Genomic DNA, 17,498 nt, shown 5'->3' on the forward strand with positions numbered 1-17,498 from the left:
ATTTTGGCTCCACAGCAAAGAACAAGAATACAAGCAATACATACTGTTTGTTTTACAAGGGAGGTTCTCTTTTATCTCTCACACATGCACATACCCATGACTTCCCTCTCCTCTGCTGTTCTTCCTCATACTTTCCGCATTGGAACTTCTTTTTTTGTGTTTTTCATTGCAGGCGAGGCTTCGTGGCACAGCCCTATAGCATACCTGTGGCAGCAGTGTACCACTAAGGAACTTTGTAACCAGCTGGTCATCCTGTACAAGGTGTGCTGATCTTGCATTGCAATTTTTGAGGTGAGGTGACATCCTTTGATTTACCACGCAATCCACCCATGCAGAGGTCACCTCGAGCATGAGGCTTTTGAGAACACATACCTGTAGTGGAAAGTTTGATTTGTCTGTTACATAGTCCTGCTGTACACCCAGTTTTATGCCTGGCCTTACATCCTTTGAGAGTATAAAGCCTTATGTTCTTCTAAAGTGTAACTACTACACCCCTTGGACACTAAATGTTCCAGGGAAAAAAACCTTCTGTTAAGGAACAATGATCGTAAAGTCAAGTACTGAAACAGTAAGAAATGCATAGGCAATCATTTGTATTCATGCATTGTATTTTTCAGTTTTGTGATCCCATACGTTTTTTGAACCTGCACAGTCTGCTTTATTCAGTGTACAAAGTAGACGGTGCTTAGTGAGTCAGCACAGATATTGCTTAACATTGGGGTTACTCAACGTTTTATTGTTTCTTCCTGATCTAATTTGTGGTCACGTATTTTATTTATTTACTGTCCCTTATTCACCTGCTCTGAAGCTGAATTTAACTTCCTTATATGCTTTTTTTTAGTGGTGCCTAGTATGGAGTCATCTGTAAAAACATTTATGGCTTGGTTTTACAGTAACTGCATGACGTGAATAAGCAATATAATTTCAATTTTAGGTATGGGCAACAGAGGTGTGGAAAAAAAAAGTAAGTAATGCTGAAACTACACCTGACTTCTAAGTGTCCAGCCTGAAACATGGCCAGATTTTCCGTATCACTTCTGTGCTGGGAGCGTGTACCTCTCCGGTTTCAAGTGCGTCCGTAATATCACTTCTCCTGAAGTGGTTTAAACCACACTACCGAATCCCACGCCAAGAAATACATCCTCCTGGCCGCCCATTAGCGCCGGCCGCCGTTTGAACGCCTGCCTTCCCTCAGCCCTAAGCCGGTGGGCCTGCCGGGGCCCGGCTCGGTTCGGCTATGCTCGGCGCGGCAGGGCCAGGCTGCCGCTCCACCCCGTCAGCACCCCCGGTGCTGCTGGGGCGCCCGGCCCTCCGGCCTTTTAGCTCCCGACCCCCGCCGTGAGGTGAGGAAGCCCCTTCTCCCCCTCGGCACAGGGCTGCTCGGGTTCACAGCCCCCAGCTCAGTGCCCGCCACAGCCGAGCCCGGCCCGGCCCCGCGAGGTGCCCGCCGGCGGCCGCCAGGTACCTCCCCCCGCCGCCGCCTCTTCCGCCCCCTTTTGTGGCGGTGCCAGGCGGCCGCCGGGTTTCCTGCTGACGCCGGAGAGCCGCGGATGGGCAGGAAAGGCCGCCGCCGCCTCTCCTCCCGCCCGCCGGCTCTCGCCTCGCCCCCGCTCGCCCCGCCGGCAGGAGCGCGGCGCGGCCCGGGCTGAGAGCCCGCCGGGAGCAGCGGGGCGGAGAGGGCGCGGGCGCAGGTGCAGGTGCAGGGCAGGCCCGGGCAACGCGGGGGCCGGGCGGCCGTTCTGAGGGGAGGGCGCCGGCCGCGGGGCGGACATGGCAGCCCCCGCTTCTTGAATGCTGTCAGCCGCCCCCCCGCCGCCGATGGCCGAAGCCCGGAGGCTGGAGGAGGACGAGGAGGAGCTGCGGGAGCTCGGCAGGAGGCACCGGAGGGTCGCCCTCAGCTCGGCGGCAGGTGAGGGGCGGGGGCGCGGCGGGCCGTGGCGTCGCTTGCTTCGGGCTGGCCCAGGCCCGGTACCCGGGTCTGAATTCCTGTCAGGGGCTGGGCGGCGGTGGCGGCGCCGCCCCGACGTGTGCCGGCCCGCTCGGCTTCGCCCGAGGCCCGGTCCGTTCGCCCGAGGTCCGTGCTCCCCGCCGGCTCTCCTCGCCTGAGGCTAACGTGGACACGCGTCTGTACGCTTAAGATGCCGTATCAGGAAACAAAACACCGGTTTTCCTTGAAAGTACCGAGGTAGAGGAGCACCTAGATAGCGGAGTTGTCCACGTGTAGCCATTTCCATGTAGGTATGGACAGCAGGCCGGGACAAAGGGGAGGCAGGAGTTGGTGTATACGAGAAGGCATGGAGATGGGAGCTTGAGAGCAAAGCAGATTGATATGTCTTCATAGTGAGACTCGGAGGTCGCAACAAGCTTTCGTTTGAAATGGTGAAATCCAGTGGACCCTGGCAGCAACTGAAAGTGTTTAATTCGGCCGTCATTGTTCATTGAGGGGCAATGCATATTATCACCTTTCTGGACTCCCTGAGGTGCGAATGCAGCATTTCTTTTTCTGTCAACGTAAAATTCCCTCCAGAATGAATCATTTTCCTAAGGTCTGTTTCCAGGGAAGACCTCAGCCACACTGCATATTTAAAGTTCAATTCCAAATATTCTGATTTTTAATAATTATGACACAACCTTGACGATACAGTAACTTCTACAGTTCATATGGGTTTGCATCCACTTGAGCAACAAGAAATCAAGGGTCCCCTCATCAATGAGCACAGCAATTTGAGGGATCTTGCAAGTGTAAAACTTGCAACAAGCAGGCCCTGTGACTCCTAGTGACCCTAGTTATGTCACTGTGTATCTGGGCAGGTGAACAATTAGCAGGAACCTATTGAAACCATTGTGGCTTGGCATGTGGAGTAGAGTTTTGTCTTGCCTAGGGTAGGGTACAAAAAGAAAAAAATGTTGTTTCCTGTATGGTTTCCTCAATAGCTAAATGTTCACACTGCTAGTTATGATGTCTGTTTTTTTAAAGGTGTTTCTTTTGGAGATTTTTATTAGCGGAAAATGTATAATTGGTTCTACAGTTTACATATATATATATATATATATATAAAATTTTTCCCTTCTTCTTGTGGAACAAAGCTTGTTCTCAGAGTTTGGCTTTGGCACAATGCTACTAATCAGCAATAAAGGGCCTGTATCCTTTTTTAATATTTATTACTATTTTGTCCTGAGAACCCCCTTTGAAATGGGCCTGGCACTGTTTACCTCGCTAGTGTAAAGTATGTGTGAATAAACAGCATTCTGCTTTGGCGCTCTCGCCTTCTTTCCATCTGTTTGCAAGACTCTGCAGCGGAAAACGGCACAAAGACTCCCAGCAGAGCATTCTTAAGGCGTCGGTGACGAGTATCACCTGAGGTGGATGAGGTCGCTGTTCTTCCCTCACTTGACAATGGTCTTACATCTTTATTTACAAGCCTATTGAAAATAAGTGGGATTTTTTGATGTGTAATGTGCAGTTACACTGCCAAAATGGTAAACGGATGTTTAATAAGCCCACTAGATATTTTTGCAGGTTTTGAGAAATGTTATAGTTGCATCTTAGCAGACTGTCAATTTAAGCATTTCTCTTAAACTAATTGTGAATGCGAGCAACTTAAATTTCTCATATGTTCAGTTTATGCGTGAAAGTGCATAAGGGCAGTTGCTCACCTTTGTCCTGCACGTACAAGGCGTGTATACAAAGTGGTAGTTGAAAGGTGAAAGTTCAAAATGCTTCTGACTTACTAAGCACTCAGACGTGTAATTAGCACTGTTTTATTGGAGGACCAGAACACAGGAGGCAATGGAATGAAGAAGTAGTATTTTCGTTTGAAGCTAGTCAAGAAGTAGTATTTTCCCTTGAAGCTAGTCACAGTTGTGCTACACCAGATACTGTAGGATGAAGCCAGCTAAACTAATCTAACAGCTTGCTGCTGCTGCTAGAGGTGTGATCTCTTTTGTGGATGTGCACTTCTGCTCTCTCTTGTGTGTCAGCTCTGCTGCTTGTCCGACCTGTTGGTGAGTGAAGTCACTGAAGTTGTGGTTTGGTGGGAGCCTGTGCTGATCTACTTGGTGGCTGCTGAGGCCTCTCTTGGAGCCCTTGTGCTCACTAGAACCTGCACCAACCTGTTCTGGTGTGTTGGCCAAGCAGAGAGCTATTTTTCTTGTTCTCTTCAGTGGATGGGAGCCTGGTGAAATGGTTTTGTAGAAGTTGTGATGAATGTTGAAGCTGGCACAAGGGAAAGAGGAGGAACATGCAGCCAGAGGGAGGTAAGAGACTATGCCAGCCAGGAGTTAGTTTGGCTTCAGTTGCTGTGAAACTGCAGCCTGAGAGCTGCTAGAGATCTAGTCATGTGGGGTTTTTTGTTTGATTGGGGTTTTTTTGCTGGATTGGGTTGAGGGTTGTTTTGATGGTTTAATGAGCTGAAGGGGCTTGCTTAAGCACTAGGCAAGTGCCAAAGCTGATGTTAAAGCAGGGAGTTGAAAACTTGGAGACATGAACAGATGAGATGGGCAGAACCATCCTTGTCCATGGAATAGTTGCAGATAGCTCAGCTGACTTGTCTGGCTGGCCTGTTTTTACTCCACTGCATGTCATGACGATAGAATTGTTTTCTCTGAATTCCAGAAAGCTTTTTTATTAGCATGTTCTGGAAAACCTGCGAGAAGATAGAGCAATTTACGAAGCTTCTAATGAAATGATTTTCCCTTTGAGAAAATGCTAATTGATCGATTTTTAAAATATATATATATATTTTTTAAAGTGATGAGGAGAACTAGGATACATTCTTTAAAAATCGGGAAGAATAAAAGTAGCTGCATAGCTTCATTAAACTGAATCACCTGGTCACCTGGTGTGGGAAAGGAAACTAATCTTGCTGGAAACCTTTGGGTTTTTTTACTACAATGTAAGTAAAATAGTGTGATTGATTTCTACCCCCCTTGTTGCATATTTCTGTTACATACATTGTTGCTCTGGAAAATATTAGAGGACACTGGATGTTTACTGGATTTTTTTGTTTAGAATGTTAGTATTTTTATTTAGTTTGTTTTTAATAAAATGGAAACAACCCCAAACAAAATACAACAACAAAAAACAAAACTAAAATGCTATTTCCCCATAGATTTACAGGCTCTCTTCAGTCTAACTTTGGACCTTAATCTGGTGTGCTTTCCTATTTTGACTAGCTTTTTATTCAGTGACTACTGACTAAAATAAGTGGACTTGCAGGAAATTTTGTAGTGAATATAGTAAGTCTTGGTTATGAACTGCATTGGTTATTTATGTGTCCTTGCCACTGCATTAGGGCTGAGGGACTATCTCAGTATTCTGATGTTACCTAAAGTGCACAAGAAATTTTTAACATATTCACTATCAATATTATTTCACTTGAGAAAGAATAGCTCATTATGTATGTGGCAGATATTTCCTTACTTTAAAATAAAATTGCCAAATATAGAAGTCAATAATGAAATTTATTTGAGTTCATAATGAAGAGCTATTGTGATTTGTATTTTAATGTGTAGTTGAAAGTACAGATGGTCAATAATACAAGGAAAGGCTTTGACTTAATTTAACATTGCTCTGTTTTACTTATCACAAATGCTTGTCTGTGGTTTGTTCCCACACAGCAGCTGTAAATTTTGCACACAAGTTTTGCTATACTGACTAATACATCTTTGGGTTTTGTTTTCCTCTCCCCCTCCCCATTTTTGTTTCTCCATAGTATTTCAGATGTTTTCTGGAACTATTTCAACTCTAGTGGGCAATCTTAGATTACGGGTGAAATAATCTGGTTTTGGTTGGTTGGTTGACTGAGTGCTTTGGAGTTTTTTTTTGTCAAAACAAGATCTAGTTCAAAGTTGGATCAATTCTTTACACTCCTACAACTCCCACATCAAACTGGCACTGACTTGTTTTGGAAGTTGAAAACAATGAGCTGTGTCCAATATAACAAATTAAGGTTGAATATTTCACTGCTCAACATGCTGAGAGGTTATGGGGGTACATTTTTGTACTGTGTCTGATGAAATTTGGTGAGCATTTATTTGCAGGCATTATGGACTTTTTACACATAAATGAAAAATTTGATACAAGAACGCTCAGCAGTTATTCCCGTGTTAATGCAAAATATGTGTTCAGCCTTAAGAAGTAAAGAATAAGATGGTCATGAAATTGTTAAGTATGAGACTGATTAAGTGATGATGTCCTTTAGGGTTCACTGGATCATAACATGAACAGCTTGACCTTAGTACTTCCCAAGGGATGCCAGTGACCCTGGAGCAGAGAGAAAGCATGATTAGGAAAAATGTGGCTCTAAGAATTAGTTGCTGTGTTCTTAAAATCTTAACTAAATCTTATATTTAAGAAGCGTAAAGATCTGCATCTTACAGAACAGAAGTCAGCATTGTTCAGCTGGAAACTTCTTTGTCTGCCTGCCGTGGCCGTCAGTGCTGATCTGGAAATTGTTCTGCTTGTCCATAGCTAGAGTAACCATTTATCATCTCTTATTCACAGAAGAAGAAGAATAATAATCCCAATAGAGCAGATCAGCTGTCTTGAATAAATGCATAAGGTCTACCTATGATCTGCTAGTCTGTCCACGTGTACATAAGAAGCCCTTAAAAAGAGGGCTGAGAGAAGAGTTGCAGGGTGTGGGGGTGGGAGCGGGTATTTGTTCTATTTCATTTATTTAATCAGTTGGCTCACAAGTTCAAGAAGCTTTAGAGCTGATTGCCAGCTGGGCATCTCTTTCCTCTTTCTCCTGGGATTCAGTCTGTTTTGTTTTTGCAGTCCCAATGCAGGCTCAAGGGCTTCAGTTTTAATAATTGCTTGAGTCACCACCACAGTAAAACACTTAAAATTCACAGAGCACAAATAATGTAATTCTTCTGTAATAATCTCTAACTGCTGCTAATATGTTGTATCATGTAAGTATTAAAAAGATTACCTGATTAGGCCTTTCCCATAGCCAGTTGAAGTTACTGTACACATTTCCACTGAATTTCATGGTCTTTGAATGTAGCTTGCTTGAGGTAAATACAAGATACTAACTAAAGCTTTTGTGGAAGCTAATTAATGTAGCCTATACATGGAAATTCACCAACATATCATGAAATTCATGTGTACTGTCAGTGTCAAGAAAAAAAACCTGCTCTTTTGACCAAGAGTGCAGACTGAACCACGAAGGATGTTGTGTCTTCTGAAGAAACAACCCTTATAAAAATGAAAGCTGCTCTAATGAAAATAACTGAATCACTTCTGATAGTCAACATTATTCCCTAGCCAGGGAAACTGTAGAAGGACAAATAATATTATTATTTATATATATACAAACAAATATCATTACTATTAAGTGATGAAATGGACCTTCTTCATTTAGGTTGTAGCCAAAGCAAGGCACAAATGTATCATTGCGTAAGGAGCAGTGAGTTTGTAGCCAGAGAATAACACTTTATGATTGCCCAAAGATCATGCTGTTGACTGTGTTGCAAGCAATCTTTTCCTGTCAAGGTAACAAGTGATAAATCAGGGTGTTGCATACAGAATGGGGATAGACAGCAAAGGACAGAATGAGTCATAACCTCATTGCAGGAAGCTTTTACCGTAGTGGTGATTGTTTACAGATGGAAAAAACTTTAATATTTGTAAATAAATTTGTCAATATTTACTTTTGACAGTATAACCTTGATTTAAAATCTAGAAACAACAGAACTGATGCTGACACTCTCTCCATTAAAAGTTGATGTAGTTCTGTGTGTGTTTCAGTAAGTATCTCAAACAATATATGCAGTATGAAAAAAAAAAATATTTTTATAGCACTTAAAGCCATTTGACATAAACTTCTGTTGATGCTTATTACCTATAGTTACAGGGCTTTACATTTAGCATGGTTTAGTTTCTTTGCTTTCATGATTTTGAGTTTGGGGCCATGGAAGTGTTGGCTGAAAGGGAACACTGGGGTCACCTAGTCCAGCCTCCCAGGACCAGGCTAGATCCATTCAGCCAAGGCTTTGTCTAGCTGTAACTTGAAACGTCTCCTGAAAAGAGAGGGATGTACAGCCTCTGTGGGTAACCTGTTCCAGTGCTGCACTACCTCCTAGTGAAAGAATATTTCCTCACGTTCAACCTGAACCTCCCAAGCCACGCTTGTGATCATTGCCCCTTGTAATATTGCCCACCAACACCAGGAAGTTTGCATTTGGGATCTTTGTTGCTACCCTTCAGGTAGCTGCATGCTGTTGTTACGTAGCTCCTTTGCTGCCTCTTTGCTGCACTAAAGAAGCCTGAGCCTTTCAACCTTCTCATTGCACAGTCCTTCGTCGCTTATCCAGGTTCTCAAGCTGTACAAAAATGGAGTGGAAGCACTGGCTTCATTGCTGGCCAAGATTTTTACTCTTCTCTTGAAAAACAGCATGCACTAAAGTTACTGAAGCATTCCAGCAGCAGACTTGGGAAGACAATATATCATGCATTTATCTGTGGTTTATGCTTGGCAAGCATCCTTCCCTTCAGCGAAGGACAAAAATAAGCTTTGCAGAAAGGCACAGATTTAGCGGTTGATGGCACATAGCAGGAAAACTTCCTTTCTTCCCTCAACATTGTATGAATTTTGAAAGACACAGGATTTTATGGATATCGATATTTTAAAATTGACTATCTGATGTAGTGCTTGTGTTACACTAACTGCTTCAGGTGGTGTTGTAAATCAGCAGAGATTTGTATGGATTGCATGTGTTAGTCTAAAAAACATCAATTTGACATTCTGACTTGAGAATTTAGAATCTTGGAAGATTTAATGGAATTCTAAATAAGATGCTCCAAAGATGAACTTAATTGGTTTTTGAAGTCTTGCATACATTACAAACCAATTCTATACCTGCTTTCTATGGCTGTATGTAGCTGTATTTGGGCCCAGCTTGAAGGGCTGGATGAAAGCAGGGCTGAAAATGTTCACACCGTAGTAGAAGCTGAATGCAACAGATCTTACTGTTGATTTTCTTTCATACTCCCTCTTTTATCCCTAAGTTTTTTTAAGATGCTTGGGAGAACTTTGTATAATAGGGCTGATGGTTGGACTTGATGATCCCAAGCGTCTTTTCCAACCTGAATGATTCTATCATTCTATGCTGTTGCATTTGGTTTGTGTGTGAGTTACCACCTCAGTCAGCTTGTTCAGGCTTTTGGAGAAAATGTGGTTGGATCAGAACATGCAGAAGATTTCAAATGATTGACACTGTCAGTCCTATAACTAATAGGGTGTGCTGCCTCAGCCTTTCAGAGCCATGATAGCAGCTCATATCTGCCCCAGTGTGCAAACTGAAAAAAACCACGGAACAAGAATTTTACAGTTTTCATATCCTTAGGAATGTCATACTAGATCAAACAAAAGATTCATCTTCTCAGATGACCTGTTTCTTACAATTGCCTACAAAAGTCTTCAGGAAAGTATGCAAGAAGCATCGCCTAGGATTCAATTTTTACTTCCAAGAGAGATTCCTTCTCCTCTGCAGTCAGTGTCTTAGCAACTTCTTGGAGACTGCATGTGAAAGGTCCTGCTAAATTGTTGTCAATGGATTTATCTTTATCTTTCATGAATTCAATTTTTTTTTTGAATACACTTGTACTTCTGATCTTCAAATCTTACATGGTAGTATGGAACACAATGATTCATTATATAAAATTAGTTACAACCTTCCACATGCTGGTTGGTATTTTTACTGGATATTCACTTGTTTTTGAATTGTGATGATAAATTTCTTATCAATATTTTGCTTTTCTAATAGGGTTTTGAGCATGGTGATTTACTTTTAAAAACTTAGATAAATTTTCAAGCACTGTGTTTCCTACAAAGGGGTTTCTGATCCATTCTCCTTCTAGACATAATATTTTATGCATAAAAGAAGCCATTTCATTTTTTTCTTCAGCTATAACATTTTGCTTCTATTTATAAGAGATAAGCTAAAATTAATATCAATTGTTTTCTTAAGGTGACAAATTTGTATTCATCATGCACTCTGTCTTGCATTAAAACCTGAACAGTCAGTATCACAGATCTGCATATGAAAATTTATTCAGGTTGTGCACATCTGTGCTAAATCATTTACAAGAATTTTTGAGTGTACAGTGTGCTGTGATGTTATTCATTATTAAAATACTGTTGGCTCATCCTGTTGGAGCAATTGGACATAAATGCCTGGAAACAAGCTTAGTGTTTTGGTAACTTTCTCGTAATAAATTGACCCATCAGTGTGCTGTATTCATTTTATAGCTGTCTGCAGTGTAAATCTGGGATGCAGAAACTAATAGAAATTTGGGACTTGGAATCAAAGTAAAGTTTTGGAAAAAATCTTTCTCCTTCTGTCTAGTACTTTGAAAATGACATTGTCAGGTGCCACAGTTTATCTGATGGCAAATGCTGTAAGCTTTGTGATTTGTCATAAGCTTGTCAACCTTTGCAGGCATGTCTGATGAAACACCCAGTGATCTCCAGGCTGGAACAATGAAGTTCACCTGAGAATAGAGTTCCTGAGGGTGGGAAACCTGCTGTAGTCTACTACATTTGTTGTTTAAGCAGGTTAAGACAGTGCTTGGAAGAGAGTCACTACTAGTGTGGGACAGGTATCACTGAATGATGAGCTGGGGTAGTGCTGCAGACCTCATGTATCCAGCACTCATGGGCATAACTTCCTGGTGACAAAATCTGTTTTTCTGTGCTGGTTTTCAAAGCTTGCTGTACATCACCAGTATAATCTCTGGAAAATGCATGGTAGCTGCTGCCATGACATTAGCCACCCTTCCTTTCTCTAATTTCTGTCCCCTAGCTTGATGTTGGTGGATCCATTCTCGGGAACTATTTAATTGAGGCGTGTCATTATGGTATTTTACTCTGGGCACCGTAGCAATGTAGAGGTACTTATTAGTGTATTTACAGATGCCTCTGACAGGATCTGTAGGCCTTTTTGGTGTGTACACAGGAGTGTGAAGAGGAGAGGTCTGGGGGTGTGTGGGAGGAGAGGTATTTCTCCGAGGTGCCGAAGAATTGGATCAGTCTCTGCCAGCATTACCAGAGTGCCCAGGAACTGTGGGTTTATCTGCAGTAAACACAGGATGCTTTCTTTTGAGGGTTTCTGGATGCTTATGGCTTTGCCATCCTTTTGCTTGTTCATTTAAAGCTGCCTTATGGTTTTCGAAGCATCATTGGAGAGTAGGAAAACTGCTTCGTGTTACTGTGAGTAGCAACAGAATGGGTGGAATTTGTGTTTAGAACGCTGATGACAAGATGCACTAACCTGATGTTAAGGCTGGAAGCAGCTAAAAAATTACTTTTATGGTAGCTGCTTTTTCTGTTGTGTATTTTTTGAGAGGCTGTTAGGGGGAAGAAGTACAATTGCTAAACATTTGGAAAAACAGATGTGAAGGCTCTGTGAAATACTGTAATTTCTCAGGAGCCCAGAGGTAAGTGCAGTCAGCTCTTGACAAAAGTACTGGGGCCACATGTGAAGAAGGAAAGGTGTATGCGTCTAATATGAGTGGTTGTTTATAACGTGTTTCTTAAAATTGTGACTTAGGGCTTTCATTTTTGTACACAAAGACACAGTGTATTTATTATGATTTGTATATGTTTTGTAAATTCTGTTGAACCATGTTTTCAATTTTTAGTTAAAAAATAATACACTAAGCTGTGTGCTGTGAATCGTACTCATTTTTGCTGAGCATTCTTGAAGTTCTTAGAAAGTGGTATAAAAGCCCTGTGCTCTGGAAGGGTTGCCTGCGTCTTTTTCATCACAGCATGTGGTGTTTCTGTTTCACAACTTACCATTTCCCTGTTGTCCCCCTCTTTTTTCATCCTGTCTTCCCTCTTTATAAAACATAATTATTTTCTTCTCTTTTGGAGCTTGGGAGAATATATGTATATTCCCCACCGGGTTAGGCAAGTGGACCTGTGTTAAGAAGGTAACGGCACTGGTGTCCAGCCACTGCGTCTTTCTGTCCTTGTCACAGTCACTAAGGACCCGTGGCCTTCCTCAGTAATCCTCTGCTCATCGGTGCTGTTACTGATTAGCCAGGACTTCTAATGCTCTCCCACTGTTTGAACTGAGCTCCCCTTTCAACTCCCTATCTCCAGTTATAGTAAGACCCTAATTTAGTATTGGTCAGATGAGTCTGTTCATTTTCCCATGGACCAGGCTGATGCAAAAGATGTGGCTACAGAGTGATCACATTTACTGCACAGATGTGCCTTCTGCATGATGTGAAATTACAGTGCAAGGAATCCAGCTGTATACAGTGTCTTCTGGTCAGGATGGTCCGAAGGGCACATGTGCAGATTTATATCCACACATAACACCAGTAATGAAGGAGTCTGAGGTACCTTAAAGGGGATTTGGTATATGTTTAACACTTACCTTGGAGTGGATGTGGATAAACTCGTCTCACACCTCAGTAAAATATCTTCACAATGCCAGGAGACTCACATCTTAAAAAATTCATTTTAGATGATGATGTCCATGTTGTCAAAGAATATACATTAAAATATGACATGTTTCAAAAATAGACAAGTGCTGGGCTTCCTGTTCTGTGGAATTGTAGTTTAGAGTTGCACAACTTTTAAGCATGGGCTCAGTGCTAATGTATGAGGGCTATCTCAGTTTCCAACTATTTATTGGTATATACCAAGATTATTAAATCAATTTTTTACACTTTTTCATTAATCCCTTTTATGATGTTTCTGGATCTTGTCATCTTTGTTTTATGATAAAATGCAAGAGACCTTCTTTGGGAATAATCCACAATGTATGTGAGAAGCAATTGTTACATTTACTTTCCCAGAATTTTGTATTTCTGTGTGGCTGTTGGGCAGAATTGCCAATGTCACTGGAGGAAAATATTTTGTTAATAGGCTGATTTCAGATGCACTCCTATAGAAAATCAGTACTTGCAACAAAGAATGTTCTCTTGTTAGGTGTCTTTATGTGGACTGGGTAAACAGTTTTGGGATTCTTTCATCATAAACAGTGACAAGGGACCACAAAGTATTCTAAGTACAAGCTATTGAGTATTTAAGTGGTATCTTAAGATAAATAAATATTATTTGCCTGCTACATGTCTTTTGTTCTTATAGTGGTTGCTCTTTTATGGTTCAGTGTGTTACAATCTTTTAATACATAATTCTCTTTCTCTCTGTGTCATTTCATCCCCCTAGTCTCCAAATTCTTCCCAAAGTGCAGACCTGTGCCCTTACTTGCACTCACCATGATGTCTTAATTCCTAAATTGGAAGCAGTGAGATCTCTGTTGCTGTCAGTGGCTTCACAGGATGAAATAGTCGAGAGAGGCTTTTTCTTGTTTGTTTGTTTGTTTTAAAGCTGAATTAGTTTCCTGTGATATAGAAGTGGGAATATCTTCTGCTGATATTACTGTTCTGCACTTTATTGTGAATCCATGTCTCACATTAAATGAGACAACTTCCAAGTGCATAATGCATAAGATTACACTGGAGACATTTGTTGTTGAGGTTTGCCATCTCAAGAATCAAAACATATTGTTTTGGGTAAGCAAATTCAGAAAACTTTTAATTGCCCAATGGGACAGGTTTGTTGGGTTGGCAGGGAAGGTGGGAAGGGTGAAACTTGCAAAATGTTTTACATCCAAGAATAATTATTCTTACTATATAGCATAATAGATGGAGATTCCATCTTTTGAAAGTAATAAGGTAGGTCACAATTTCTCAAAAATTGTAAATAATTATCTGAAATATATACAACAAAGGTTGTTTCTACAACACATGGTTTTGTACTGTCTAGGTCAAAGGAAATTGCTTAAATGGTGGAATTGATATCCCCTGCTGTCATAGCCTCAGATTATCCTGCCTGTGGCCAAGAATGCACAAGTTTAGGAAACTGTCATTTAACAGGAAAACATCCAAAACAAACAAGCCAAATGCCCTGTAGGAGGCTGAAAGAAAATAGTTCTTTTAATATTATTTTTAGAAAGCCTTTTATTATGATTGGCTCAGTCACTCAGCAGCACTATTTCTCTGTGCATATTTTAGGTCTCCAGGCATGGAGCGTGCCCTAAATTAGTGTAGCAAGGGGTATGTTTTGACAGGTAAGTACCCATGCAAAAGTGTTCAAATCTTGAAGTTCTTTTGGTGCTGGATGTGCTGGTACACAAGCAGGGCAAATCCCTGAGGAGAAAAATAATTGAATACTTTTGGATCTTGAATATGGTGTATGAATGTTTATAAGATGCTCTGTTAATACAGTGTAGGAACCATGGGTTTATTACACATGTCTAACTGTATTGCGTTTATTGCATGTTGTGTATCAGCACCCTATGGCAGGCAGACATACCATACTGTGAGACTGAGCTCTGTCATCTAGTTGAGGAATATGCAGAGCCTCTACAGGCATGCTGAATCTCTGCTTTGGGAAGAAGGAGATAGTAGCATGCTCTTGAAAGATTATTTCCTTTTACAGGCAATGCTAGCAACATCAGAGAAAAGTTTTTCTGAAACATAGATCTAACATTTCTGAAATGCCTAGAGAGGAAGGTATTTTGTGGTTATAAATCTTTTGTCTATCAAAAAGTTGAGTCATTTGGTATTTTCATCATGAAACATCAAAAAAATTAAGTAGCAGGACTTGTCTTGAGTAGCTCCCACTGTGATTCTAGCAGTGTGCAGATACCTGCTTGTACCTGAAGTACATAATCTAGGAATTACATTGCACTGATCAGCTGGGATGTCTTGTACGAAAATGTGGGGATTTGTACTTTAAGCAGTTGCTCATTTCTTGAAAAAACAGCTTTAGAAATAACTGTATCCTAAATTTCCTTCTTAAATGTGTGGTAGAAGGTACAAATGTGGTAACATACGCATATGCTGTGTATATTTGATTACTTATATACTTTGCTTATCATTCACGGCCTGAGAACAAGACTGGTTCCCAGTGCTGAGTTTGGTCTAGGTTCTTGTAACACGGACCTTTCTGAGAAGAGCTGAGAGTTTACACAGTCTTTTTACTTTCTCTCTTGTTTCTGCATCAGCCCCAGTCTTAACCTGATGTGTATGTTCACACTGATGCATGCACACTTCTGCTGTTGCAATGCAGGAGTAACATAAGAGCAAGAATGAGGGGGTGGAAATTCAGAGTCACAAAAACAAATTAGCAGCAAATGTAGCACTGGCAAATGTGGTCTCTGTTGTCCGATAATTTTTTTTTTTCACTTATATATTCTACAGGTGCACAAAAGACTTTAAAGGTGACTATAGCTTATTGTTAATCTCTTCAGCAAGTTAAAGAATATGGTCTTTGGATAATTATAAGCTTTATGGTGGTAAGTAGTTTTCAAGGTTAAATACTCAACCACAGAGGTTCAGTGTGTTCTTACATATATATGCGTTGGGGTACCCCCCAGTCATATATCAGTCGTGCTTAAGAGTGGGGAAAAAAGCATATTACTTCAAGTATAAAAAACTGCAGGAATGCCTTGTGCTTACAAGACTCAGCTACTGTTTAGTATTAAAAATGACAGACTAGTGTAATTTCATTTGGGGTGATTATAATGTATTTTTCTTCCCTGCAATGTGCTGCTCTAGAATTGAGCAGCATACTGTAGAATTTAAAGCAAATATAAAAACTGTCTGCTTTTAAAACTATAAACTTTGAGTGTGTCCTGGTTTTGTAGCCTTTTGGAGTAAAGGGAAAGCTATACATAAACTAAAGGAAAAAAGTTTCTTCCAAGCCTCTCATTAATATCTCCTTGAGCCTTCTGCGTTTTAAACAAGTGATAAGGGACTCTGCTGTTACGATACTAAAATACATAAATAAATGTTTGGTTTTATGGGGTTTGTTGTATAGCAGTTCCTAATAAAAATGAGTGAAATTTATTGTAGATTCTATACAGTGGAATTCATTTGCATTTTTCTTGCTCTTTACCTGAGAGAAGTGCTAAAAAGGAAGAGTCGCTGTGAGCCACAGTGTGCCTTAACAGAATGGAAGACAACTAGCATTGAAAATCCTACACAAATGCAGATCTTCTTCCCAGAAAATGTGCAGTTTAGTTTGAGTGAGGGCCCCATCTACACTGGCAATTTGAAATGGAAATTTAAAGCTCTTGATCTGATGCGGTTGGCTAACAGGGACTGTTGCACCATTTAGCTGTGATCAGCTGGGTAGTAGTCAAGATACATGTTATTAAAACAGTGGTAGGAGCCATTGCATTTCTACATGATGCCTTGGAAAGGTGCTGCATTGATCTTAGCATCCAGGTTTGTTAAGGCCTGGGAGTTTACAAAAGTATGCTCATTGGGGGTTGATGCATTCAGATTAGGGCAAGTTGTACAGCCTCTTTCAACAATTGCCCATCCTGAGAATATGTCGTCTTTGTATATTTTGTATTTTGGTGCTGCCAGCACTGCTTAAAAGCCCACTGTTCCCATTACTTGGTTTATCTAGAGGTTTGCCATTGTTACAGAAGTATTGTTATAAGCATCTCATGCTACTTTTTATTATGAAACTACTGCTGTGCCATCAGGGGCTTAAAAACAACAGAGATGGAGACAGCTGGTTGCTCTAACTACAGGTCTTCCTGAAGAGTGTTATCATGTCCTGCCCCCTCTGGTGGCTGCTGAGTTCAAGACCCATAATTAAGATGAAAAATACAGTATTTCCAGATACGCAAATGGGATCTGCCCCCCTTTGCTACCTTCAGCCAATTCAGCTTTTAGAAGAGATCAAGCTCTGGGGTGCGGTTGAGAGTAGGAAGTTACCTGTCTCGAGAGGTAGTTGCATTGGAAGTTCCCCAGCAGCTTTGCAAGTTCAAAGCGGCAGAATGTGTGTTAACTTTCTATTCATTTTTCAACAGCATTTCATGTTTATACTTAAATTTTTTTCTAGTGAGAGCACGCTTTTCAGTTGAAGTCACTCTTAGCAACAAGATACTTTGAAGAAGCTTGCAAAATAAACAGAGGAAAAACAATGGCTCTGTTTGGTGTGAGTTGTCTTTTTCCTTTTCTTTGCTTGTCTTTCAGAGACAAAAGTGAATGCCTTAAAAGCTATTGTTTTCTGCTTTGGTGGTCTTTTTGGCAAAAACGTAAGCTATTCTGAGTTTGTGGAGCAACAGAAATAATGTTGAGTCAGTTATTTTTCTCCTGATGGTTATGTTTATATTTTCCTTGAGAAGAAAAACTGTTCCCTCATATTAAAAGCAAACAAACAAAGAAGATAATTTCCCATCCTTGAAGGGTAAGAGAATCATCAGTTAAAGAAACACAACCCTTTCTAAAAGCAACTGGAACGTGGCATTTCTGTCTGCTGCTCAATCTGAATACTGAAAAAAGGCATAAGTGTCCATGCTATTGATGAAATACACATAGCATGATTTTGTAAATAAACACTAGATTTGCCCAATAGTTGTGGTATGAGTAGCAGATCTTTGTGTCCTGATGTTTTTCTTGATTCTTCTGCAGTGCTTAAAACTTGGCGCCAGTTTTCCCAACCTCAGCC

At 41.0% G+C, this 17,498-nt stretch overlaps 1 protein-coding gene across 4 annotated transcripts in view; it reads left to right on the plus strand.

Annotated features, from left to right (window-relative positions):
- The first annotated feature begins 221 nt into the window (after positions 1 to 221).
- The window catches only part of SH3D19 (SH3 domain containing 19), an 89,384-nt gene continuing 72,107 nt past the window's right edge, over positions 222 to 17,498 (plus strand). For 3 of the 4 annotated variants that reach the window (XM_074823029.1, XM_074823027.1, XM_074823028.1), the window contains exon 1: positions 1,772 to 1,909. Coding sequence is in view for 2 of the 4 variants with exons in the window: in XM_074823027.1 (XP_074679128.1) it covers positions 1,792 to 1,909 (118 nt within the window). In the remaining 2 variants the exon portion in view is untranslated. Of the gene's footprint in view, positions 292 to 1,771; positions 1,910 to 17,498 lie in introns of those variants that run through there. The other variant, XM_074823030.1, reaches the window with a different exon arrangement.

Source organism: Strix aluco, chromosome 4 (assembly GCF_031877795.1).
Source record: "Strix aluco isolate bStrAlu1 chromosome 4, bStrAlu1.hap1, whole genome shotgun sequence".
In the NCBI taxonomy this organism is placed as follows: Eukaryota; Metazoa; Chordata; class Aves; order Strigiformes; family Strigidae; genus Strix; species Strix aluco.